The 27,172-nt window shown below is 46.0% G+C and overlaps 1 protein-coding gene across 2 annotated transcripts; it reads right to left on the reverse strand.

Annotated features, from left to right (window-relative positions):
* Positions 1 to 4,919: 4,919 nt before the first annotated feature.
* On the reverse strand, positions 4,920 to 23,181 carry LOC309371155 (uncharacterized protein). Of its 2 annotated transcripts, none has more exons than XM_081913828.1 (3): positions 7,883 to 8,813; positions 7,131 to 7,294; positions 4,920 to 6,105 (listed from the first exon to the last, which is right to left on the reverse strand). In XM_081913828.1, the coding sequence occupies exons 1-3, from the start codon at positions 7,899 to 7,901 to the stop codon at positions 5,542 to 5,544; spliced, it is 747 nt and encodes a 248-aa protein (XP_081769954.1). In that variant the 5' UTR covers positions 7,902 to 8,813; the 3' UTR covers positions 4,920 to 5,541. The 2 variants fall into 2 exon arrangements, 1 of the variants encoding a protein (XP_081769954.1); XR_014168832.1 differs by lacking the exon at positions 7,883 to 8,813 and adding an exon at positions 22,867 to 23,181 and having other exon boundaries at positions 5,968 to 6,105.
* Between the last annotated feature and the right edge of the window lie 3,991 nt (positions 23,182 to 27,172).

Genomic DNA, 27,172 nt, shown 5'->3' on the forward strand with positions numbered 1-27,172 from the left:
AGAACTTGGAAACAAAGGTAATCATTGATTAATGGTCATAACACCATGATATTCTTCACAGCAATTTTCTTTTTTCAAAGTAGGTCTGCCAAAATAATGCCGGTATTATAGAATCGTAAAAGTTTGAAGGTACCATGAGGGTCATCTCTTCCAAGCCCCTACAATGCTAGAATCCTATTGTTTTCCTACAAGCAACAAATGGGTAGTTTAAAAAGACCCTACCATCAGAAACCATTTCCTCCATTAAAGGCATAGTTTGGAAATCTATGAAAACACACTCATTGAAGACTGTTGGGACGCAACAAGAATGATAAACCAAACAAACAACGAACTCTGTAATATTATTTCCTTGTGGTCTCAAAATATGAGCAACCCATAAAAATCATGAACAGGTGACAACCCTATCATTAAAATTTACAGTGTAATCCTTATTATTATTATTATTAACTATTAAACAATCAACATTAACCTACATAACAACACACAACAATAAAATATTTACATCACACACTACATCCTTACAGTCCACAACTGCTTTTCAAAGAAAGGAAAAAGGAAATTAAAGAAAAAGGTAAAGATGAAAAATTAAAGTAATTAAAATATAATTCCGATTATTCTCATTGTACTATTTCTCATTTTGTTATTTATCACACAGTACCTTATTGTTGTTCTGTTTTCCAAAATCTTATCAAAGAAGTTCTATTGTTTTTCACCTTTATATTACAAGAGTCACTCAAGATCAGCCAGGAGGTTTTTGTTATCACAATAGTTTTTTAAATATTCTTTAAATACTATCCATTCCTTATTGATATTCTGCATCGGGTATCCTCTAACTCTCACTGTCATCCTTGCCAATTATAAGTATTGTATCATTTTAACCTGCTATTCGGTTTTTGTGAGGGGTCTTTTCACTTTTCCAATTCTTTGCCACCAGGATTATGGCTGCTGTTGTTGCGTACATGAAGAGTGGTCTGCTATTTTTTTAAATTTCTGTTGACATTATTCCTAAAAAGAAGGCTTCTGGTCTGGTCTCTTTGTAAATGGGAATTTTAGTATCTTTTTAAATTCATTTTAGTATCTTTTTAAATTTGTAAATGGGAATTTTAATATATTTTTTAATTCATTACTGTATATATGATGTCCCAAAACTTTCTTATGCTCTTGCATTCCCACCACATATGCATATACGAACCTTTACCATTTTTGCATCTCCAGCACACTTCTGATCTATTTTAATACAACTTGATCGGTGTAAGGTGCCATCTGTACATCATTTTCATGATGTTTTCTCTAAGATGATAGCACACTGTAAACTTCATGTCCACCTTCCATAATTTCTCCCACTGGTTCATGTGAATATTATATCCAAGTTCTTGGGCCCAACGCACCATCACCCCTTTCTTTTACCTTTTCTTTTACCTCCCACTCAAGATGTAGATTGTACATTTTTGAAATATACTTTCCTTTGGATTGGATTAGTTCTTTTCCCAAATCTGATGTCTTATTTTCAAATCCTTTTTTTAATCTATACTTAATCTTTCATTTAATTGAAAATATTGTAACTAATCCGTCAGGTACAACCTAATTTCTTCAAACTTCTTCAGCGTCAATTTGTTATTGTTTTCTTCTAATATCGTTCTATACATTGGCCAGTCTCCTTTCATATTTTTCTTTTTCACTGCCATGGCTTCTGTCGGTGAGGTCTTAGGTTCTAGTATTTCTTTATATATTCTCCCATATTTTATAAGGGGATTTTCTCACTATATGGTTTTAAAAAACCCTGTGTACCGTCACCTTCTTATAGACTAAATACGTGTGCGACAGAAATAAAATCCACTTAATTAAATGGGACTTACTCCATAGGGTAATCTTACTTTTAGAAATGAAATAAAAAATAAGGTTTCCTTGCAGTTGTGGCTGTGAATGCCTATTTTATTCAGTTGTATTTTATCCTTTTCAGATACTCTCCAAACAGCTCTGAGACTGTGGTAATCATCCAGTTTTGGTTAACCTGTTCAGAGGAGAGGATTGATCACATCAGGTCAATTACCTACTTACTTCAATCTGTTATAAAACAAGAGTGACTACAGAACTGAAAGCCTCTTTTCTATCTGAGATGCATTGGTGACACTTTCCTATCACAGGCCTTGGGTGACAGCCTATTAACCTAAAAACACCTCTTTATGAGTAACAGGCCATATAATAGGATTGTGAACAAGAGATACCAACTCTATTCCCATATCTAGTTTAACATAATTATTACAGGAGTTAAGAATGTCAATACAACCTGAGGGGCTAATTTACCTGCTCATCTTCCAAAGTAATATATGCCATCAGTTGCCTTCTAGCTGGTCTATGCAATGGCCTTCTAGCTGGTCTATGCAAAGGAATGAATGAGCACAAATCTGAAATGGCAGTATAGAAAAGCCAATGAGGGAACATTTCAGCTTCTCAGGATGCTCTGTCACTGACCTTCATTATTGAATGAAGTGACCTCAAACCATGAGACCATTGTATTACAACGCACCAGTGCTATTATTTGCAGATGGAATCAATACAACAGGGGCTGGGTTTACATTTTTTAAAACAACACTGGATGTGCTAAAAACTGGCTTACCAGTGCAAAGATGTCTGTGTTATCAACTACTGTTTTTGGTGCATCATTGCAGTTTAAAAGGTCATAATCCTCAACTGTATAATTCAGCATTTAGTTCCCATCTGATCTCTTTTTACAAGCTCCCCACCAATTGTGTCCCTGCAACTTTATGCATCCAATGAAGTGAATTATATTGTGTGTGTCATAATAAATTTGTTAATCTTTCAGGTGCTACAAGACTCTTCTGTTGGTTTTGCAGAATTGAAAAGATTCCCCCTGCACCAATTTTACAATGATTGCTTACCGATTGAAATGGTAATCTAAAAAAGCTATTGTGAAATGGGTGCTAACTTTTGTGTTAGATTCTACTGCCTCAAATGAATGGCATCTCAGCCTGTGGTCTTTATCTTGCAGGTCATGATTACAACATCTTTTTGTCCTTAAATAAGAAAGAAACTCTGATCTCCCTCACCCCCTGCTTTGTGAAATACATTACCCTACTGTGGATTGTGGAGTTGTTCTTGTTGTTGTTTTCTAATGGGCCAGCATGCCTACCTTTGCTTTTAATTGAGCTTATTTACAGCTTTTTTGGGGGGGGGATGAGGGACATACAGAATCAGTATAGACTGAGTGCATCTTCTGAAGGCAAGGATATGGTTTGTTTGTTTTTTAACTGCATGCATTAAATGCTTGTTTTTATTTCTTTAACTGCAAATGATTCTGGAAGAAGATCTGGTCAGTTGGCAACTAAAGAACTACTTGTAGCTATTTTATTCATAGATCTCTTGTATCACATCTAATTTGTGCATATGTGACCACCTTTCTGTATATGAGGTCTCTTTAGGAGAATGCCAGGTTTTCCAAGCATTCTGCTCCACACAGTAGCCAAGCATATCACTATGCAATCCCAAAAGCAGGACACAGGTCAGGTGAGTACCCTTTCGCCCTGTTCTTTCCCAGCAATTGATATGCCTCTGATAGCATATATCCATAACGATTAGTAGCCACTGATAGTCTTAGCATTCATGAATTTGTCTAATCTCTTGAGAAAGCCATCTAGGTTGGCAGCCATAATCACATCTTGAGTAATTCCAGGGCTGTGCTTACACACACACACACACACACACACACACACTAAGATGTGGACCCAGATCAGCCCTATCCCAACCTAGGTCACACCCAACCCAGATCTGGTCCTATATCAGGGTAGGACTAAAGGGGCAGGGCAGGGTAGGACAAATCCACTAGATTCAATTTGATCTGCCAAATCTAGCACCCAGCCCCATTAAATTCCATAGTGCAGTGTTGAGAAATATAGTGGAATGGGCAGGTGAGGTTTTATGATGTGGATTTGTAATATATTCCAAGCCTAAAGCCTATATCTCAGTGAATGGAGTAAATTCAGACTCACACAGATTATGTAGAGGTATTCAACAGAGATGTCCTCTATCCCCACTGCTGTTCGCACTTTCCACTGACTCATAAGCAGAACCATTTAGATCTGAATATATAATCAAATGAACAGGGAACATAATGATATGCCAATAATGTAGCATTATTTGTGAAAAACCCTGAAAAAACCATTTCGAGATGTCTTAGGCTTTGATAGCTTTATACTCAGGCTCAGTTGTTTCAGGGTTTTTGCTGGGCGGTGGGCGGGGAGCATGTTGCAGCTGTTGTTGATTTGGTTGTGTATTAGTAAGTTCAGTGGGACTACTTCTAAATTAGTTGTCCTAAGTAAAGGTAAAGGTACCCCTGCCCGTACGGGCCAGTCTTGACAGACTCTGGGGTTGTGCGCCCATCTCACTTAAGAGGCCAGGGGCCAGCGCTGTCCGGAGACACTTCCGGGTCACATGGCCAGTGTGACATCGCTGCTCTGGCGAGCCAGAGCTGCACACGGAAACGCCGTTTACCTTCCCGCTGGTAAGCGGTCCCTATTTATCTACTTGCACCCGGAGGTGCTTTCGAACTGCTAGGTTGGCAGGCGTTGGGACCGAGCAGCGGGAGCGCACCCCGCAGCAGGGATTCGAACCACCGACCTTTCGATCGGCAAGTCCTAGGCGCTGAGGCTTTAACCCACAGCGCCACCTGTGTCCTAAGAGGGTCCAATTAAGAATCTAAAATTAACTGACTTCTTTTATTATGACTAAACCTGGCTAATTCAAGGCTGAACGGCACAGAAGGCAAACTGTATTGGACACAATCTAGTTCACAGGCAACCCTCCTTTAAAGCTTCATTGAAGGCAGTAGAGCACAAACCTTTGGGGGGAGGAAAATAAGGGCAAGAAAATGAAATAAAGTGTTCAAAATATCCCCCCACAAAGTTTTTAATAGATATAAATGCCCGTGTTGCAGGCTAAGGCACATACAAGTTAATCTTATATGTCTTTAAAGCTTTGGAGAGCAACTTAACACACTCATGGTAGAAAAATCAATTAAACCTTATATCCCCATCTCAAACTTCTGTGTTTTAAAAAATGGAAGACTCATTAATGAAAACCAAACTTATTAACACAGAAAAGTGTTACTAAATCTACTTATACCAGGATCTACAAATATACTTTTGCATACAAAGAAAATACAGCAACTTCCCACCACATTTATTGCCACCTACTCTAGCCTCAGATACAGAGACTTAAAAGGAAAAGGAAAGGGACAGAAAGCCATTGGTGCATTAAAATGTGTCTCAGGAATATTCAGCCATTAGAAGACGTGACCTTTTATCTCTAGAACCACATGTACCGCGCAACTGACTTTTTTCTATGGAAAAATTAAGCTTGCACACAGGAAAGTGAATGTTTCAGTAAATGGAAAGTTAAAAGACGACTCCAGACAAGCTATTAAAAGAACAAAATTTATTCAAAACAACGAAGTCATACATTAAAAGGCATTAAAAGAGGGAGCTTGTAAAATAGGTACAGGATAGCAAGGAAGGAGTTGGGATGCTAATCTGGAACCTGATATAAAGAGAAAAACTGAGAGTCCGAAACACTTCCATCAACATTCTGCATTTGTCCAGGATTTGTAGCTGAATAATTCCCCGTTGCAGACCAGGGAGTATAAGTGCTTGATGCCATGAAGATGTTCCCAGCTGATGGTGGAGGCTGCCTCACCATCTCCGCACCGTAATATGGAACTGGGCAGTTGCTCGCCTGGGAAGTCTCAGAAAGCCCAGTTCCACAAAAGGCAGCTTGCTGGTAATATATTGGGTTCAATTCCAGGGAGCTCTGCTGTTGTGGGGCACACTCTCCTGGCTGTGTGTTGTCGAGAGGTGGCTGCCACAACCCTGCTCCTCTATAGCTTTCAGCATAATGAAAGTTCTGTGGCTGATAATATTGTTCCATATGAATATCTTGGAGGTTTCCTGGACTGCTTCTCGGGCTGCTGTCCAGGCTGCTTCTTGGACGGCTTCTTTCACTCCGGCCATAAGGAGCTGCAGCATGGTTCCCGATCCTTATCCTGGAACCAATGCTCTTTGGTGTTCTGGCCCTTCTGTTTTGAAACCAGACCTGATGAGAAGAAAGGAGAGAACCAGTATAGAAGACATTGTTACCATGAATATGTCTTTTGGATCCAACAGAGAGAATTACATTTAATAAATTATGCTTATTCCTCTGGGGTTTCTCTTTAGTTATCTGCAGCATTTTTCTACTATCTTCAGCTCCACATTCATATATCCCATGTTCATAATCTCTAGTTACTGTTAGATATAAAGCTTCTAAATTGGAATGACTAAATACTGCTCTTTGGCTGTATTTTGTTCTGCAGTATCAGAAAAAGCCACCTTTAAAAGCTGCCCAAGTGTACAGTTCCACAAGACTTGCTATATTGAAGTATATTGTTAATGCCAAGTGGATGGCTGCATACAAGACTAAACATCTCTGTGTGCATTTGTGCTGGAAGGCAACACTTTATGCCTGGCAATTGTTTTACAAATTCCAGAAACTTAGTAATAATAATTTTAAATAGCTATCTTAGAAGGCGTACCCATTTGTTGTGCCCTGTTTGGGGTCTTCTCCCTCAGCCTCCCAAGTGTCCTGGGGGTAATGGACTAGGCAGGGAAGTGTATTTATATATTTTCTAAATGCCAATTTCTCAACTGTTGCCAGAAAAAGCAATGCAGCTTAACTCGTTTTAGTCTCCCCAATGCAAGCTGCTTATGGCTGCATTCCTCTGCACATTACCATGGGAGTTAGTGTTAACTGGATCAGGCTGCAAAGGCAGCCTATAAAACCAGATTTCATGTACTTTTAGCACTAAGCCTATCCATTGCAGAAATTAGATTTCTAAGCTGGGTCTCTGAAGATTTTTTTAATAATGATTTAAACCCAGAACCCACGATACCCCCCCCCCAAAAAAACACACAAAGAAAGAGGAAGTTAGCTCTTGAACAAGGCGCCTTTCGCGATAAACTGAGAGGCACCCGGGTGAACTAAGGCCTTCGACTACGCAAGGATTATTCGGAGCGTTTCAAATTGTTCCAGTATGTGCGGTTTAGGGAAGTCTTGGGAGCCCCCACCATCCCGATTCTTACGTGCACACGATCTTCCTCCACTCCGATGCACCTCGCCAGCGCCTCCCTGGTCTCGTATCCGGGGTACTGGTTCTCTTCAAAGGACTTTTTTAAAAGCTCGATTTGAGCAGTGGTAAAAACGGTCCTTTTTCGCCTTTCTCCTCCGACTTTCCGGTAGCTTCCTCCTGGGAAAAGACAAAGAGGCAAATCTGAAGGAAGCGCTCGGCTTAAACAGAAGCGACGCTTGCAGATCTCCCTCCCTGAATTGGTTTTGCCTTAACAATGGACACTAATTTTAAATAAACCTCCGGTTGCTCTGAACAAGGCTTGCATGAAAACAAACCAAAGAATTTTAAGTAAGAACTTTACGCTCTTATTTCTATGCCTGCCATCGTTTTCCGCAGCCGATCCAAACCACGATTATTGGGAAATTGAATCCCGTTTATGTGAGAGGGATTTAACATTCAGAAAATGTGTGTGTAAATGCTTCATGCAGTAAAATGCAGTAAATGCTTCATGCTTACAAGTAAAATATGTGCAAACCAATCTTGCGAACTGTTTCCATCCGAAGACATTTGAGCCCCTGTGTAATCACTCCCTGGCTACCACAAATGGGTCTTTGAAAGCCTTCCCAACACCCCGATCCTGACCCAGAAACACCCTTCATTTATAAAAAACCGTCGTTTATGAAACCCTGAATTTATATCAATCATTTGAGCAATTTTTAAAAGACAAGTAAACTAAAAATCTTCTTAACAATCCTCTCTTCTTACCTCGGCCGGTAGTTTTCATCTTGCAAAAGCGCTGCCTCGCTCTCTGCCAACAAAGCTGGTTTTCGCTTCCAAAATTGCCCTTGCTCCTCAAGGCCCGCTCCAGGTTTCTGGAGTTCGGCGCCTTTATAGCCCCTCCGGGCTGCCAATTGGCCGGCGCGTTTTCTTTGGAGAGAAGCGCTCCAATGGGGAGGCGGCTTTTGGGGAGGAGCGGGTTTCAAGTTCACTTTTCAAGCGCTGCTTGACCAATCTAGATGGGCTGGAGCGCACCCTTCCCTTAGCATCACCCCTTAGCAAAACTTGAACAAAGCCCCATAGGCTTGGAGAATTACTGCTCACAATTGAAGAGAAGGGAATTGAGAAGACGGGTTGGGGAGCGAGAGAGCCAGACAGAACTGTGGTTTATTTTTTAAAAATATTATTATGAGGCTTTCATTATACAGACAGAGATGCGCCAAGACTTAGGCACGTTGAAAGGCTCTGCCCAAGAAGCCTAGATGCAGCAAGTACACTCTGAAACCCCCTGCCTTTTGAGATGAAGCAGGCGCCTTCACTGAACCCTTTGCGGCGCCTGCTATAAACTTTGTTTCCTTTCCTTTACCTGCAAAAGTTGCTATGCCTTTTAATCGGTGGTTTTAGCTTCACTGTAATTGCATTTTGCATGTTTTTCACTTTGACTTTTATCGATCATGTTCCTGCTTTCGTAAGCCGCTTAGAGGTTTTCGTTAAGGTTAGGCGGTGCAAAAACTTGAAGGGAAGAATGTGAGTAAAACCGTTGCAAATAAAGGAAACTCCTCTTGCCAAGAAGTCAGTAGGTCTTTCAAGCCCAAGCGGTTGATGTTAGATGCTCAGAGTATTCAGCCCCGGACAGACGTCGCAACCAAATCCTGAATCTACACAGTCTCAAGGCACTATCGCTTGTAACTGCAAGGGGGTTACATTCTCTTTCTTTCTTTCTTCTTCTTTTATTAAAGATTTTCTTGTTTTACAGAAGTATGTGTAATGTCTCTCGTATTTTTTACATGTAACATTTTTACAAATCCGCTTCATTTGTTGAGACATTAGGGGGAGAAAAAAGGGGTGGAGGGTGGGGATATGAGTGGGGGTGGGGGTGGGTGGCGATGTTTCTATTATGCTTAATTTATGTAGGGTTTGGCGTCAGCGTTGCTTGTGCTGTTCACTTGTATTCCTAATGGGGTTGCATTCTGAGTGAAAGCGAGCTTTCAGTTTCCAAGGCTTGCTTCACACGTTGTTGGTGCTTCCTTTCTTGTTCACTTCCACTATTTCCCAGTCCCTGGCAGTTTGTTAATCAATAATGGTTATCTTGATGGTACATTCTTTGTTATTTTTGCATAAGATAATTAACACAAGGGACCCTCCCCAAGTGTATCTATAAACCCTAATCATAGGTATGCTGACTCAGAATCGACAAGGAAACTTTTTTCGAGTAAGAACTACATTTTTTACTACTGAAAAAAAGCTTACGGGAAGGTTGGGGGCGTTACAGAAAGATTTGGAAACCTCAGCAACCATATCAGTACTGTCTCGGGAAAGATTATCCCTGAACAAAAGAAGGCTCAAATTGGGGGTGGGAGAGACACGATTAAATGTCTCCAATTTCTGCCATCATCCTCGCTTAGAAGCTCGGTATATTTCTGCAGAAGGCAATTGATTTAAATATGTATTCCTGTAAGGTACTTACAGTAGGGACTAGCAGAATTTCCTGGAAAACATTTATTTGTATCCTTTGGGATGCAATACGTTGCAATTTATCTCAATATATTCTTCATTATAGCGGTGGAACATCTACCTAGAATATAAGGGGGTTCTTATTCGTTCCAGAATATAGAAATTTGTCCAAACTAATTTGCTTCAAAATTCTCTTATTTTGGAAGGGAGATTTAGGATGCTGTGCTAGCCTAACTTACTTGGGACTTTGGACCTACTTCTGAGTAGGCATGGTTAAGGTTGCTCTGTTAATAGCTTTCCCAATATTGTGTATTTTGGTGTGGTAGTGAAAAGTTGCAAACTGTACTACATGGGTTACTGTTGTGTGATTTTTATAGAGTTAAAAGTATAAGACTTATTTGTCTGCTATATGACTTTCTGTTTGCTTTCTTGCTTGATTTAGATTCCACCCCTCATCACAATATCTCAGGACAGTTAACAAGACTGAAAGATAGATAAAACTTTATTCGCATTAGAAAATGGCCATAGCAACAGTAAAACATGACAGTATACGCAACAAAGGAAATTTGATATAAGAGCACAATTTAAAGTCCTGAATTCTGATTGCCCCAGCTATGAACCTAGCAACCTTTGCTGTTATCTGCTCATCTTGATCTGATAGAAGAAAGGACATTGTGGGAGTGGATGAGTGCCCTGGGATGGTTAGTACGGGTGGGCAGTGGCGTAGCGTGGGTTGTCAGCACCCCGGGGCAAGGCAAGTAATTTGGGCCCCCTAACCCGTGGATTTACGCCCCCTTACCCTAACCCCCAGATGTTGCGCCCGGTGCGGCTGGCCCCCCCTGCACCCCCCACGCTACGCCACTGCGGGTGGGGTGATCATCTCGTTCCGCAGGTTTTTGTAGACAGTACAAGACAGGAGGACATGTGCCGCTGTTTCGGTGCTACCATCTCCACAGGGGCAAAGACATTTGGCAGCCGGGATCTTTTGGAATAGACCCTCAAGTACCGCAGATGGCAAAACATCCAGTCTTTCAAGTGTAAAAGCACGTCTGTATTTGGGGATAATAAGTTTGTGCAGATATGGGGCCAAAGAATCAAAATGGAGAGGTGCAAAATGAATATACCAAGGGCAGAGTTTCCTTAGGTTGTTCTGATGCTCCATATCTTTGAGACATTGACCCGTTAGACTGTTTGCTTCAGTAGGGCCCATAGTGGGTAGGTGTTGTGAGGACAGGCTGCAAGAGCGAAGTTTTGGATAGACTGTTTTAAGCCAGCCACTTTTATGGGAGTCTTGAAGTACTAGGGATAATAAACCGGGGGGATTTGAGTTTAGGCGGAGACAGAAGAGTTCTTTGCCAAGTCCCTACTTCAACTGAAGAGCTGGGCCATTTCCCATCCCCCACTCCAGGTCCCAAGCAACCCCACCCCACATAATTTATCACATGACATGGCACATACACACCATTTGAATAGCAATGCCCATCAACTTGGGGGGGGGGCTCAGATATTTTTTGGGGGGAGGGATCTTGGCCCATAAGAATTGGCTACTATGCCCATTATCATATAATTGCAATAAAAGGTAAAGATACCCCTGCCCGTACGGGCCAGTCTTGACAGACTCTAGGGTTGTGCGCTCATCTCACTCTAGAGGCCGGGAGCCAGCGCTGTCTGCAGACACTTCCGGGTCACGTGGCCAGCGTGACGAAACACCGTTTACCTTCCCGCTAGTAAGCGGTCCCTATTTATCTACTTGCACCCGGGGGTGCTTCCAAACTGCTAGGTTGGCAGGCGCTGGGACCGAGCAACGGGAGCATTGCAATGCCATCAGCTAAACCTTTAAAAAGTTATAGCCAATTAAAACTGGATAAAACCATAGTGTGTATATGACAGTACAGTGGTACCTCGGGTTAAGAACTTAATTCGTTCTGGAGGTCCATTCTTAACCTGAAACTGTTCTTAACTGACGCACCACTTTAGCTAATGAGGCCTCCTCCCGCCTGAGGCCAGACAGGGTTCAATTCCCTACATACCCCCCCACACCCCACAATCCCTGCACCCCCCCCACACGTACCACAATCCCCCCCACACCATAATCCCTGCGCACGCACACACGCACACACAAACACCCCACAATCCCTGCACACACACACACACACCACAATCCCTGCACGCCCACTCACACACCCACCACAATCCCTGCACACCCACACACACGGCACAATGCCTACAGACACACAGACACCACAATCCCTGCACACAAATACACACACAACCACACACCACAATCCCTGCACACACAACCACACACACAACCACACACCACAATCCCTGCACACACACACACACACACACACACAGCCTACTACCAGCCCAAAAGCTCACTCGGGCGCAAGCCAGTCGCCGCCTCTCAGGCTGGTCTCCCTCGCGGGGGTTTCGGGGGCTGATAGGGAAGAAGGAGGTGGGCCGCCTCAATGTCCCAGGGGAAAAGGTGGGGTCCTAGGAGCCAACTCTTGGGCCCAGGTCCCTTGCCCACCCCCAAATCGAGCAGGGCAGGGTTTACCTGGCCTCCCCAACCCCAATCTTCTATCCAAGTGGGCGCCCCTGGGTGGGATATAAATAGAGAAATAGAGACATCAGCTCGTGGAATTGAAACCCGGTTTCAGCACCATTTGGCTGGAAAGCAGAGGGAAAGCAAGCCCTGAACCGCATAAGCAGAATTGGTCCCTTGTCTGGTTGTCAGAAGCTCAGCAAGGATTAGCTTGGTTTAAGATTAGGGACAAGAGGAAATACTGAATGATGAAGTGATAATGTGTAGCATTATAAACAGAATGGAATCTTGTAAGGCATTCCCAATACTCTCCAATAGCATCCTCATTTAACACTTTGAATTCCAGGATTTAACCCAATGTCTGAGTCACATCATCAAGATACTGTGGATTTTGGTTTGGGTGAACTCTTCCTTCGTGGAAGTTGCACGTAAAAGCAGAAAAGGGAGTGCAGTATGTAGCATGGCAGGCAGGCAGGGCTCAGAAAAATCCATCCCCATAGAATCACATGCACAAAAACACACATATATATCTATATCCATATATGCTTTATTGTTTTCTGCAAAAAGTACAAAAATACATTGTGCTTACAACACAATACATCAAACATTAAAAACAACAACAAATAAATAGCAAACAAAGAAACCAATAGTAATACAGTAATAAATAATTATAATAATAGCAATAATGAACAGTTTATACTTATACCCATATTAAAATAACCAAGAACCCCAACTAAACATTTAACCCACATCAACCCGAAAATAGCAAAAGCAAAACTGGAACCTTTTGAAACATATACCCAGTTGTTCCAACCCCAGATTTTGACTGTGGCCTTTATTTGAACAAGTGGCCAATTGTTCAGCTTTTATTTTTGATTTCAGTATTGAAATGCTTTTAGCTTGCTTGGCCAAAGGGAAGAGAATGCTTCAGAAGGAAATGTTTTAAATGTGTTGTAAATTACGGTATACAAATGTGACACTAGATGGTGTGTTGAGCTATGGGAAATTCAATATATTTTTCAAAATGTTTTTTTAATAAATAATTATAATAATAGCAATAATGAACAATTTTTTTAACCAAGAACCCCAACTAAACATGCTTCAGTAAACGGAAAGCCAGATGATGATCCCAGACAAAGGCATTAAAATAACAAACTTCGTTGAAAAACTATAAAATATACAAAATTTAAAAGTTAGGGGGGGATTTATATGGATGGGTAACCCTAGAAGGCGTCGGGAGAAGGAAATGTTTTAAATGTGTTGTAAATTACGGTATACAAATGTGACACTAGATGGTGTGGTGAGCTATGGGAAATTCAATATATTTTTCAAAATGTTTTTGGTTTTTTTAAAGCAGTTGCAGAGTGTTTTTTATGTATAGATTCCACCCAGGGCAGCCCATAACGCTGCAGTCTTTCCTCATCCACACCAGATGACACACCACCTAGTACCTTTCTTTCGCTAAGATTTAGCTGTCTCTCCTGCGTAATGATGCTCTCTGCTCTCCACCACTCAACTCTTTCCCTCATTCAGAGAGATGGATGTGGGGAAATAAATCCCGCACCTTCCACTCCCAGAGAGGCTTGTCTGTCATCCCTTTGATGTTTTTGTATGTGTCAGGTGAAGACATTTAGATCTACTTGCAGCTAGTTGTCCTTATTGTAGGTTTTATCCTCCAACCTTAGCTTTTTGATCTCAGTTGGGTGTTATTTTAATCTTGCCTTTTATCTATTGTATTACATTTATCTCTCTCTCCAGAGCTGTTGTAGCATCAAGAGTCCGGTGTTTTGCCTATGTTAAACACAGAGCAGCTTGGAATCAGGGACAGATCTCCTACGAAACAAATTGTCAGGGGTTCAGAAGGAGAGACACAGGAGGGGGAGCAAATGGAGAGTGAGGAGGAAGAGGACGAAGGGGGTGCAGGCAGTGACAGTTACCAGAGTCGTGACTCAAGCCTCTCTAGCGAATCGGAGGACTCACAGAAGGGAGCACCGATGGCCAGAGCGAGGGAGGTTCCAGGGGAGAAACCTCAGGAGGGAGGGGCCAGCGGGGAGTCCCTGAGCAGCAGCTGGAAATCGGGACCAGCTTCCCCACCTGAGCGCAGTGGGGAGGGGGAGTCCCAGGAGTCGGGACCAGTGTTCTTGCCACCGGCGGGAGGAGAGGAGGCAGGGTTGGCCACGCCCACATCCGGAAGCGGGGAAACGGTCAGAAGGAAGGTTACCGGCTGGGCGCGCGCGCCAAGTTCAAATGTACAGGCGAGCGGCACAGCAGGGAGTCCGGACAGGGAGCCAGGTCCTAAAGCCCGCCGGAAGGAAGGGTGGAGCTCAGGGGGGTCAGCGTCAGAGGAATCGAGGAAAGAGATAACCCCTGAGGGCAGAAGGACCCAGCGTAGGAAGGAGCAGCGTAGGAGGTGGAGCAAAGCGAGAATCTTAAAGTGGTGTGGCTTTAGCAGCGAGTCAGAGGGGACTTAGCCGATCTAGCGTCAAGATGTGGGGTCTGCGCGCCCAGAGCTTGGAAATGGAAACTAAACTTCAATAAAGACTTTTGTATATAAGATCCACTGGGCGTCGGTCCTCTGTGAGCTGGGACCTAGCGGCAGTCCCTGACAGTAAGTCCCCTCTCACCTTTTCCACCAATCTTGCAACCTTGTGGCGTGTGGGAAAGCAGCGGAGGGTGAAGATTGGTGCTTCGCTAGCTCACAAAAACCGGGAAAATGACTACCGAAGAGAAGATAGCGAGTTTGCAAAACGCAGTGACGCAACTGACTGCAGAAATTGCGGCATCCAGAAAGAGTGAACTGGAAGCAGCTGCTGCCTGCCAGGATCTGCGAACCAGGTTAGATGTGCTAACTGCGCAGAGGCTACCGGTCACCAGACCAGAAGGGATTGGGCTGGGGAACAGAGGAGGGAGCCTGGTGTCTCACTTCAATGGGGACCTGCAGGAGTATCCTAACTTTAGAGCAGATTTAAAATATGCACTGCAGCTGCTTGACAAAGACTTTAAGAATGAGGAGGAAAGAGTGGCATTTATCATTTCGCATTTACGGGGGGAGGTGAAATCGTGGCTGCGCAATCTCTGGAGAGACAAGGATCCAGCCCTCCAAAACGCAGTTGCCTTCATTAAAGTGATGGATGCGTGTTTTTTGTCTGAGATTGATGTGGATATCGCTAGGAAACAGATTCACGGACTAAGACAAGGCAGAGCCACTGTGAGGCAATACCATTCGCGTTTCTTCGCTTTGGTGAATGCATTAGCGTGGGAGAAGGAATCGTCTCCTGTCAGAGATCTTTTCTGGGAGGGGCTGAGCGGACCTGTGAAAGATGAGATTGCCAGGGGTGAGAGACCCCAAACCACCAAGGACGTTGTGGAACGGGCGCTCACCATTGGGGTTCGCCTGGAAGGACGCCCTTGGAGCCAGGAGGAAGGGCATTTGGGACGCACGCCGGCAAGAGCACCGCCTCCCTTCCCCAAGGAGGCGGCGCGCGCTCGATCCATGCCTCCACTGGGAGGGGGAGAGGAACCGATGGAGCTTGGTGGTGCTAAGGCTCAGCATACAGCAGGAGTCCTAGCGCCGGGAGCAGCCAAGATGAAGCCTCCTAGAGGAACCAGGAAATGCTACATCTGCGACAGTGCTCAGCACATGGCGAAAGAGTGTCCCCAGAGGTTTCACAAGCACAGTGCAGCCGCGGTGACAGTAACAAATGCAGTTCAGCAGAGTGAACCACAGCAGGGAAACTCCACTGTCTGGCTGGAAATGGGATCACTGGGGACCAGCCAGACAAGTCAGTGAAGCAATCCCCAGTACTCTTACAGCCCACCGACCCCCTCCCACCCAAACCAGTAGTGCAGCTCACCGCATCTATCCAACTCCCCAATGGGCTCCCTGTGGAACTTCCCATTACCATTGACTCAGGGAGCAATGCAGATTTTATAGACATGCAGTTCCTCCAGCAACATGGCATAGCCCTTTTGCCAGCGACGGTACCTCTGAAAGTCGTCACGGTGGACGGCAGGGAGCTACTGGGAGGGCAAGTGCTGCAGCAGACGCCGCCAATGGTGATGCGCATTGGAAATCACCGCGAAGTCATCAGCTTCAACGTCACCCGCCTGTCAGACACGCCCATAGTGTTGGGAATGAGTTGGCTGGATAGGCACAGCCCAGCATTAGCTTGGTACCAGCGGCAACTGACCTTCGGCTCCTCTTACTGCGCAGAACACTGCATCCTGGCGGATTTGGAAGATGAGGGGCACGAGGATGGACCACATCTGAACTTGGGAGTGTTGCAAGCGGTGCCTAACAAGTACAAGGAGTTTTTGGAGGTCTTCTGCGAGAAGGAAGCAGACAAGCTGCCTCCCCACAGGCCCTACGACTGCAAGATCGACCTCCTGCCGGGGGCGACACTCCCGACGGGGAAACTGTATTCCATGTCTGAGGATGAATTGCAAGAGCTCAGGGAGTTCATAGATCACAACCTGAAGCGTGGATTCATCCGGGAGTCCAAAGCGGCCGGGGGCAGTCCTGTGTTCTTTGTAAAGAAGCGGGACACGCCCCAGAAGAGGCTGGTCGTGGACTTTCGCTTTTTGAACCAGAGGACCAAGCCTTCGGCCTTCCCTATGCCCAAGATCGATGACCTGCTGGCGACAGTGAGGAAGGGTCGCATCTTTACCAAGTTGGACCTGCGCGGAGCGTACAATCTCATTCGCGTGCGGGAAGGCGACGAATGGAAAACGACCATGTTTACGCCGCTGGGCACTTATGAATATAGAGTTATGCCTTTTGGATTAAAAAATGGTTCCCACTGCTTTCAAGCCTTCATGCATCATGTCTTGGCGGGTCTTCTCTACAAGAAGTGCGTCTGCTTCCTGGACGACATCCTGATCTTCTCGGAATCGCCAGAGGCACATGAAAGAGATGTCAGGGAAGTTCTGCAGAGGCTGCGGGAGCACAGGCTGTACGCCAAGCTGGAGAAGTGCCAGTTCGACCAGACAGAGGTGGATTTCTTGGGCTACAAACTGTCCGACAAGGGACTGGCCATGGACAGTGCCAAGGTACGTGCAGTACTGGACTGGAAGAGCCCACGCAATAGGAAGGAAGTACAGAGGTTTGTCGGTTTTGCCAACTTTTATCGTAAGTTCATCAAGGGTTTCGCCATGCAGACAGCGGCCATCACCGACACCCTCAGTTCCAAAAAGAAGAGGTTCATCTGGACGGAGCAGGCGGAGCAGTCCTTTCAGAAGCTCAAGCAGCTCTTCGCTTCCGAGGAGAACCTACTACACGTAAATCCCAGCAGGCCCATGAGAGTGGAGACGGACGCCTCAGACAGGGCCGTGGGAGCCGTTCTGTTGCAGCAAGACCACCAGGGGGACTGGAGGCCGTGCGCTTTCTACTCAAGGAAACTTAGCAAAGCGGAGCAAAACTACACCATCTGGGACAGGGAGTTGTTGGCCATACATGCAGCCTTCAAGGCGTGGCGGCACTTCCTCGTCGGAGCCAAGCACACGGTGCAGGTCCGCACAGACCATAAGAACTTGGAGTACTGGCGCACGGCGAGGTTCCTGAACCAGCGACACATCCGCTGGGCGGAGTTCTTTGCAGATTTCGACTTCAGAATTGAGTACATCCCAGGAAACAGCAACGTCTTGGCGGACGTGCTGTCCAGGAAACCGCAGTATCTGGAGGCAGAGGCACCGGCGGCAGCCAAGCACATTTTCACACCACAGGCGTGGGCTTGCGCGTCGGCCACGGTGGACCTGGACGTGGTGCGCCGCGCGCTACAGACAGACTCTTTCGCCCGAGCCAAGATGGAGGAGGTGTGCAGCGGCAAGGCGAAGGGCAACGAATTCCAAGTGCGAGACGGCCTGCTCCTACACAAGGGAGTCCTCTACGTACCAGGAGACAGCCTCCGCGCTAAGGTCCTGCAACAGCTGCACGACGCGCCCAGCGCGGGGCACTTTGGCAAGGAGAAGACGGTGGACTTAGTGGCCAGAGACTTTTGGTGGCCCAAGATGCGGGGAGATGTCGCGGATTACGTCAATAGGTGCGACACCTGCCAAAGGGCCAAGCCTGTGCACCAGCCGCCGGCGGGCCTGTTGGAACCGCTGCAGACACCGTTCGAACCGTGGGAGAGGGTGGCTCTGGACTTTGTCACGGATCTGCCCAGTTCGAGGGGCAAGACGGCAGTGCTCGTGGTAGTAGACCTGTTCACCAAGATGGCCCACTTCATTCCTTGCGCGAAGGTGGCCACGGCCGAGCAGACCGCTAAACTGTTTATAGACCACGTGTTCAAGGTGCATGGCCTACCACGATCCATTTTGTCAGACAGGGGGCGCCAGTTCATCTCCAACTTCTGGCAGAAGCTGATGGGTTTCCTGAACGTCAAGGTCAGCCTGGCGTCGGCGAGACACCCGCAGACTAACGGGCAGGCGGAGAGGGTCAACGCCATCATGCAGCAGTACCTGAGATGCTACGCGAACCAGCAGCCCTCGACCTGGGTGGACTATCTACCGTTGGCCGAGTTTGCCTACAACAACACGAAGCACGGATCCACGGGGGTGACACCGTTTTTCGCCAACAACGGGCGGCATCCCAGAACCTTCCCGGGTTTGGACACAGTGAGGGAGGGGGAGCCGCAGGGAGCAGAGGCCGTGGCAGCAGAGTTGCAGGAGATCCACGAGCAGCTCAGGAGGCAGTTAGAGATGGCGAAACAGGCGTACAAAGTGCAGGCAGACCGACACAGGAGGGTTGGGGAAGACATCCAGGTGGGAGACTGGGTCTGGTTAGCAGCCCAGGCAGTTCCGGCCGGATCGTTGGCCAAGAAGAAGCTCGGGCACAAGCAGCTAGGGCCTTACCAAGTAGAGGCGCAGATCAACCCAGTGGCCTTCCGGTTGACGCTCCCGGAGGGGTCCAGAATGCACCCGGTCTTTCATAGATCAGTGCTCACACCCTACAGAGAGCCCCACAGGTTTCAGGCACCAGGGACGGCGCCAGACCCGTTCAGGGAAGCACCCAAGAAAGGGGGGTCGCCGAGAGGGGAGCCACTTAATGAAGCCACAGAGATTTTGGACTCAAGGTGGGGGGAGGACGGGATTGAATATCTTCTCGCCACAGAGGACACCCCGGCCAGCGCCAACAGGTGGGTGCCGGATTACGCAGTGCAGGAGCAGTTGCTCAAGGAAGAATTCCACACACTTTTCCCGCACAAGCCTATGCCGGCGGGCTTTTTCGAGGATTGTCTGTTCACACCCACACTCTCGGCCAGCACTTTCCGGGGTTTCTCGTCAGCTGAGGACTCGGCTCAGGGAGGCAGCTCCCCGGAGGGATCGCTCTCAGGTTTTGGCACGGGGGGATCTTATTGGTGGGAAGACCAGCCCGAAGTGGGTTGGCGCAGAGACGTGCCGAAGGGTCCCTGGGAAGTGGATCCTCTTCAGGCGACAGGGGGAGGGGGGCCCTTGGGTGATTTGGGGGCGGCATCAGATTTTGAGCACGCCGCGCAGGAGATGGAAGCGGAGGAGATCGCCGTCGACGAGCCCATGGGGGACTTCCCGGACTTATCCCGATGGTTGCATGCCTCAGGGGACGAGCTGTATCCCGGACTCACCCCCACAGAACGGGAGCACCCGGAACCCACACCGGAAGAGGGGGAGGGGGGAAGGGGGGCTTCGAGGGGGGGATGGATGTCAGGGGTTCAGAAGGAGAGACACAGGAGGGGGAGCAAATGGAGAGTGAGGAGGAAGAGGACGAAGGGGGTGCAGGCAGTGACAGTTACCAGAGTCGTGACTCAAGCCTCTCTAGCGAATCGGAGGACTCACAGAAGGGAGCACCGATGGCCAGAGCGAGGGAGGTTCCAGGGGAGAAACCTCAGGAGGGAGGGGCCAGCGGGGAGTCCCTGAGCAGCAGCTGGAAATCGGGACCAGCTTCCCCACCTGAGCGCAGTGGGGAGGGGGAGTCCCAGGAGTCGGGACCAGTGTTCTTGCCACCGGCGGGAGGAGAGGAGGCAGGGTTGGCCACGCCCACATCCGGAAGCGGGGAAACGGTCAGAAGGAAGGTTACCGGCTGGGCGCGCGCGCCAAGTTCAAATGTACAGGCGAGCGGCACAGCAGGGAGTCCGGACAGGGAGCCAGGTCCTAAAGCCCGCCGGAAGGAAGGGTGGAGCTCAGGGGGGTCAGCGTCAGAGGAATCGAGGAAAGAGATAACCCCTGAGGGCAGAAGGACCCAGCGTAGGAAGGAGCAGCGTAGGAGGTGGAGCAAAGCGAGAATCTTAAAGTGGTGTGGCTTTAGCAGCGAGTCAGAGGGGACTTAGCCGATCTAGCGTCAAGACGTGGGGTCTGCGCGCCCAGAGCTTGGAAATGGAAACTAAACTTCAATAAAGACTTTTGTATATAAGATCCACTGGGCGTCGGTCCTCTGTGAGCTGGGACCTAGCGGCAGTCCCTGACACAAATGAATCTTAAGATTCTGGGTGCTTAATCTCATATGTATTTAGTCCACATTTGTAAACATTTTTATTCATACCAGTGTCTTTGACACGTGAGACAACCCAGAACAGAAATTCTAATCAAAGTCTGATTTTTTAAATGTGGTGATCTGTTGAAGAAGACAACAGTGGTTACCCAGAACTCATTGCTAGTTGTGAAGGGAGCCCCCAGAACAGCTCAAGCTACAGGGCCCCCAAAATGTGGGTCTGTCACTGTTTGGGACTGATGTTGGGAGAACTGTAACAGTCATCTGTTGTTGGGTTTGAAAACAGCAAACGAGGAGAGGGGAGTAGAGATTCAGAACTATTTGTGGTGCTGGGAAAGAGGTGTAAAGACCATGCTATTTTACCCATCCAAGTTGCCCACACAGAACTAATATTTGCCCAGTAAGGGGGTTGGAAGTCACAGGCACCATGCAGCAAGAGAGTTGCTTCCCTCCCTTTAACTAGAACCTAGGATCCAGCAATAAAGAGCTTAGTACAAAAGCCATACACTTAGAATACAAGAATTATGAGCCCAGGAACTTGTTTGGAGAATCAGAATTAATGGGAGCTCACAGGCTTTCCACACATAAACCCGTTCCTGGTTAACTCAAGTATTCTTCATCTCAGCAGTATAATGTAGAGGGGGAGGGGGATTATTTTGCGGTTACTGTATTTATAAACACGGATAGGGGAGGTCAGCAATCCTTTGTGATCTACTGCAAAACACTCAGCGCTCTTCCCATCTTCTTCCCACCACTGCCATGCAAAGGAAACAGCAATTTAGAAAGCAATTAGGACCGGAGGGGGGCGGAGCGGGACAGGAATTAGTTGCGCCCCCCATCCCACCCTATGCATACAAGCATGTGATGCGTTATCACAGATCTCCAGTTCAGATAATTCAGAAAAGGGGCAGCAGAGTGATCAAGTGGATGGAACAATGAGGAAAGGTTGGGGCATTGGGGACTTTTTGGTTTAGAGAAAAGTTGCATAAGAGGTGGCATGACAGAAATTTATAAAATTTTGCATTGCATGGAGAAAGTGGATAGAGAAAAAATTCTCTCCCACTAAACTACACTTTTAAAAGCTACAATCCTAAAGGCATTGAACTTTCCCCCCTTGCAGTTTGCCTTTGCTCTTTTATTACATTTTTAAAGGATGCTTATTGTTTTGATATATTGATGTAAACCACTTTGTGAGGTTCCTTTCAAAAGCAGTACATAAGTAAATGAAATGGTAAGGATTAAGAGGGACGTATTTCTGACTATATGGATCTGTCTTGATTTATAATAATTAAAAATCATGATCAACCAAAAATAAAAGAGAACAAAAAACTTATATGGATGGCATCACAGAGAGCATTAAACACCCAAGCTTCAATAAAGAATTAAACCATGTGGGTGAACCAAAAGGTCTTCACTAGAGGATTTAGAGAAGAAGGCACCAGGAAAGACTCATGGAGGAGGCTGTTCCATAGCTGGGGTTCTACTGCCAATAAAGCTCTCTCTCCCTGATCGACACCCACTTCATCTCATTTCCGTTTGAAATATTAAAATTATTATATTACCCAAATACGTCCAATCTGACTGCGGGCAATGTGTTATGCCTGCAGATATCAGAAAAAGTGGAGCTGTGTCGACATTTGCTTCAACAGCTCAATGTATATTTTGAAAGAGCAATCTTTAAATAACCATCTAAGCTCTTTAAATAGCCATAATTCTAAAATACCCTAAAAATTCTTTTCGCCATAAGTTATTTTACCAGAAATCCTACTTCAATGTGGGTGCGCTTTGGAACGATCTGTAATTAATTAATTAATGTGTGTGAGTGTGTTAATTTGCAGGTTGTTAGACAGTAACTTTGTGGTTTCTGAAGCCTATTGTGAATAGGTTGTTTTTCAGAAAGTGTAGCCTTGTTGAAGAAAAGTATAGTGGAAATTTGATTAAACAAAAGAGTGCTGGAACAGAGACATAGCAGACACAGCATTCTTTCAAGGGCTTTATCGTCTAGCTGCAGTTTTCAAACAAATGCCCGCCAACAGTCAGCATTTGGACAGCAGACTAAGCAGGCATTCAGGTCACCTAAGTACGGTGAGAAGTATTATATTTCTCTTTAAATTACAGTAATTGTTTTTAAGTTGCCTTTGGCCATTTGTTTATTTATTTCATTAAATGTATACCCCACTTGATAGTAAACCACTTTGCAGTTTTTTGTTTTACAAACCGATAAAATAATAAAATTGAGGGGGGTGGGAATCAACCATACTTCCAAATATAGGGATGAATATTACCTACAATAGCACAGACCCATTGAATGATATCTGTGTCCTCCTTTTCGACAGTGTTGTGGTGGTCACCATTTACTCTTCCTCCATTGAGTTCTGGAGGCACCTACTGGGCTATCACTCTAGAAACCCTTTCTCTCACCTAAGGGAATCTAACAGGAGCTGGTAGATGGTTTACTCCCACGCATGTGCAGAGTGCTCACCCCTCAGCATTTGGCAACCGCCCAGGGAATGCTAGTGCTCAGGGATTTCCTTATGGAGGAGGGAGAGAAACACCAGCCGAATTCCCAGGGGCAGGTTCAGAAAAAGAGGCAAAGATGAAAAGGGGGCATTTGCCTGAGCTGAGGTCCCAGCCTCCTTGGCCAGACTTACTCCTGGAGGGGGGTCAGCAGGGCCGGCCCAAGACATTTGGTCCCCTGAGACGAGTCCCAAAACTGTGCCCCCCCCCGGAAGAATGGAGATTGTTGGGGGGGATCAAGATCAAATGGCGAAGAAAGGCGGGAAGAGACCAGTGGCGCCTCCTCTTTGCCCCGAGGCTGCTGTGGAGGCAGATTTGTAGTGGGGAAGAAGTGGAAGTGAGGAAGATCCAGCTCCCAAGCAGAGGCGGATTTAGGGCAGCCCAGCCAGTCCCCCCCCCCCCCGCGCTGAGCCTGGAGGAATGAAAGGAGCAGCACGGAAGGCGAGAGGGGGCAGCCTTCCTCAGAGGCCAGACATGCTAATGCGCTTATCTCGCCTCCTGGGTGGCTCCCCCCTGCGGGGTGGGGCGGGGGGGTCATTGTGTTAAGAGGGAGCAAAGAGGAGACCGAGGGGAGGGGGGGAAAGAGGGGAGACCAGGGAGGAGGAGGAGGACGAGAGCGGCCGGTGTGACGCCGCAGGGGAAGGCGTTGCCAAAGGCCTGCGCGGGCTGGTTTGGGCGGCAAAGGGCGCGCGTTGCCAACCTTAAATCTCTGGGGCGAAGCGAGAGGGAGTGGGGGATGGGCGGCCGTTGGGACCAGAAAGAGGAGCGGGAAGGACACCCCTCCCCCCCCGTTGCCCCAGCAAGACGTTGGTTGTAGCGCTGATGCTGCGGGAACGTAATAAAGGAAGACAATGTCGAGAGGGAAGCCCTTCAGAGTTATCTCCCAGCCGGTCCCCAGGCGCCACCACAGGGCGTGGTGGCGCCATCTTCCCTCAGGCATATATATATTTGGCGGCGTATCAGCGCCTTGGCCTGAGGCCAGGCAGGGATCAAATCCTTGCATAAACACACACACACATAAAATCCCTGCACGCACACACGTGTTCAGGGAAGTTTTTAATATGTAATGCTGTACTGTTTTTAACACTGATTGGGAGCCGCCCAGAGTGGCTGGGGAAACTCAGCCAGATGGGCAGGGTATAAATAATAAATTATTATTATTATTATTATTATTACACACAAAGTGTGTACTGCCGATCTAGGCTCGGAAGGGCGACGTATAAATTCAGTAAATAAAAACCATGAGAACATAGCAACCCGGAACATTGAATTTGTAGGAGGACGAGGAATGGAAAACCAGCAAACAAAGTTTAGGTATAAAATACATAGCTAAGTTTCCGCGTATTACTAGTTCGTTTATACATTAGGTCCCTTTCTCCTCCAAGGTTGAAAGATCACAATGTTTCACCGCGTAAATTGTAACTTGGCAACTTTCCAAGCACAATGTACCACAAAGTAACTTCCTAATATGAACAGCAGCAATGTGATGTGAGAGTAGCCCTGTGCTGGTGGTTGTTTTAATGAACAGTTAAACTTCACACACAGACCAGGAGGTCAAGTTTCTGCTCAGAAATACTAGTTGAATTAACAGCGCAAACCGTGTTTTGACACCTCAAAGGCTACCACATTTATTGTGGCATATGCTTTCGTGAACGACGGTCTACTCTATCCGAAAAAGTTTCCCAGTTCCTGAGGAAGAGGGCAGTGAGCAGGGGAGATGTGTGTCTCAGACGTTTTTGGAGAGCCAGTGGAAGTCCTCAATCGCACCATTGCACCCCCAGTCGCCGTTTTGGTAACCCTTTTGGGAAGACCATCTATTTGTCCCATTTTGAGATATGAAACTAATACTGAGGATGACGTGACTTGGAAATCAGCTTGATTGTGAGCTTTTTATTTATTGTGGGAGCCTCACAGGACTGTAAAGTGAGACAGAAGTACTATTCTCAAGAATGGAATATTAATCTCCCTAGCCAAGGCCAAATTGTCTGGAAATATTTACTATCAAGTATAAATGGTCTGGAATCCATTTCACATACCACCATAAACAGACATACTTGGATTTATTATCAAAAATAAAAGTCTACTTCACAGCTAACACACGCCGCAATCCCTAGATTTTAATGTTACAGGCGCTTCAGGTTATAGACTCCACTAATGCGAATAAAGTTAAATCTATCAGTCTTGTGAACTGTCCTGAGATATTGTGATGAAGGGTGGAATCTAAATCAAGCAAGAAAGCAAACAGAAAGTCATATAGCAGGCAAATAAGTCTTATACTTTTAACTCTATAAAAATCACACAACAGTAACCCATGTAGTACAGTTTGCAACTTTTCACTACCACACCAAAATACACAATATTGGGAAAGCTATTAACAGAGCAACCTTAACCATGCCTACTCAGAAGTAGGTCCAAAGTCCCAAGTAAGTTAGGCTAGCACAGCATCCTAAATCTCCCTTCCAACATAAGAGAATTTTGAAGCAAATTAGTTTGGACACATTTCTATATTCTGGAACCAATAAGAACCCCCTTATATTCTAGGTAGATGTTCCACCGCTATAATGAAGAATAAATTGAGATAAATTGCAACGTATTGTATCCCAAAGGATACAAATAAATGTTTTCCAGGAAATTCTGCTACAGTAGTCCTTACTGTAAGTACCTTACAGGAATACATATTTAAATCAATTGCCTTCTGCAGAAATATACCGAGCTTCTAAGCGATGATGATGGCAGAAATTAGAGACATTTAATCGTGTCTCTCCCACCCCCAATGTGAGCCCTCTTTTGTTCAGGGATAATCTTTCCCGAGACAGTACTGATATGGTTGCTGAGGTTTCCACATCTTTCTATAACACCCCCAACCTTCACGGAAGCTTTTTTTCAGTAGTAAAAAATGTAGTTCTTACTCGAAAAAAAGTTTCCTTGCCGATTCTGAGTCAGCATACCTATGATTAGGGTTTATAGATAAACTTAGGGAGGGTCCCTTGTGTTAATTACTGTATCTTATGCAAAAATAACAAAGAATGTACCATCAGAGAACCATTATTGATTAACAAACTGCCAGGGACTGGGAAATAGTGGAAGTGAACAAGAAAGGAAGCACCAACAACGTGTGAAGCAAGCCCAGGCAACGGAAAGATGGCTTTCACTCAGAATGCAACCCCATTAGGAATACAAGTGAACAGCACAAGCAACGCTGACAGCAAACCCTACATAGATTAAGCATAATAGAAACATCGCCACCCACCCCCACCCCCACTCATATCCCCACCCTCCACCCCTTTTTTCTCCCACTAATGTCTCAACAAATGAAGCGGATTTGTACAAATGTTACATGTAAAAAATACGAGAGACATTACACATACTTCTGTAAAACAAGAAAATATTTAATAGAAGAAGAAGAAAGAAAGAGAATGTAACCCCCTTGCAGTTTCAAGCGATGGTGCCTTGAGACTGTGTAGATTCAGGATTTGGTTGCGACGTCTGTCCGGGGCTGAATACTCCGAGCATCTAACATCAACCGCTTGGGCTTGAAAGACCTACTGACTTCTTGGCAAGAGGAGTTTCCTTTATTTGCAATGGTTTTACTCACATTCTTCCCTTCAAGTTTTTGCACCGCCTAACCTTAACGAAAACCTCTAAGCGGCTTACGAAAGCAGGAACATGATCGATAAAAGTCAAAGTGAAAAACATACAAAATGCAATTACAGTGAAGCTAAAACCACCGATAAAAGGCATAGCAACTTTTTGCAGGTAAAGGAAAAGGAAAGAAAGTTTATAGCAGGCGCCGCAAAGGGTTCAGTGAAGGCGCCTGCTTCATCTCAAAAGGCAGGGGGTTTCAGAGTGTACTTGCTGCATGTAGGCTTCTTGGGCAAAGCCTTTCAACATGCCTAAGTCTTGGCGCATCTCTGTCTGTAAAATGAAAGCCTCATAATAATATTTTTTAAAAATAAACCACAGTTCTGTCTGGCTCTCTCGCTCCCCAACCCATCCTCTCAAGTCCCTTCAATTGTGAGCAGTAATTCTCCAAGCCTATGGGGCTATGTTCAAGTTTTGCTAAGGGGTGATGCTAAGA

This window comes from Podarcis melisellensis (assembly GCF_964234715.1).
Source record: "Podarcis melisellensis genome assembly, chromosome: 5".
Taxonomy (NCBI): domain Eukaryota; kingdom Metazoa; phylum Chordata; class Lepidosauria; order Squamata; family Lacertidae; genus Podarcis; species Podarcis melisellensis.

Coding starts and splice junctions, on each gene's coding strand:
- LOC309371155 (XM_081913828.1), bottom strand. Junction 6,106..7,130: donor TGGAGGAAGATCGTGTGCAC/GTAAGAATCGGG, acceptor TCTTCTCATCAG/GTCTGGTTTCAAAACAGAAG.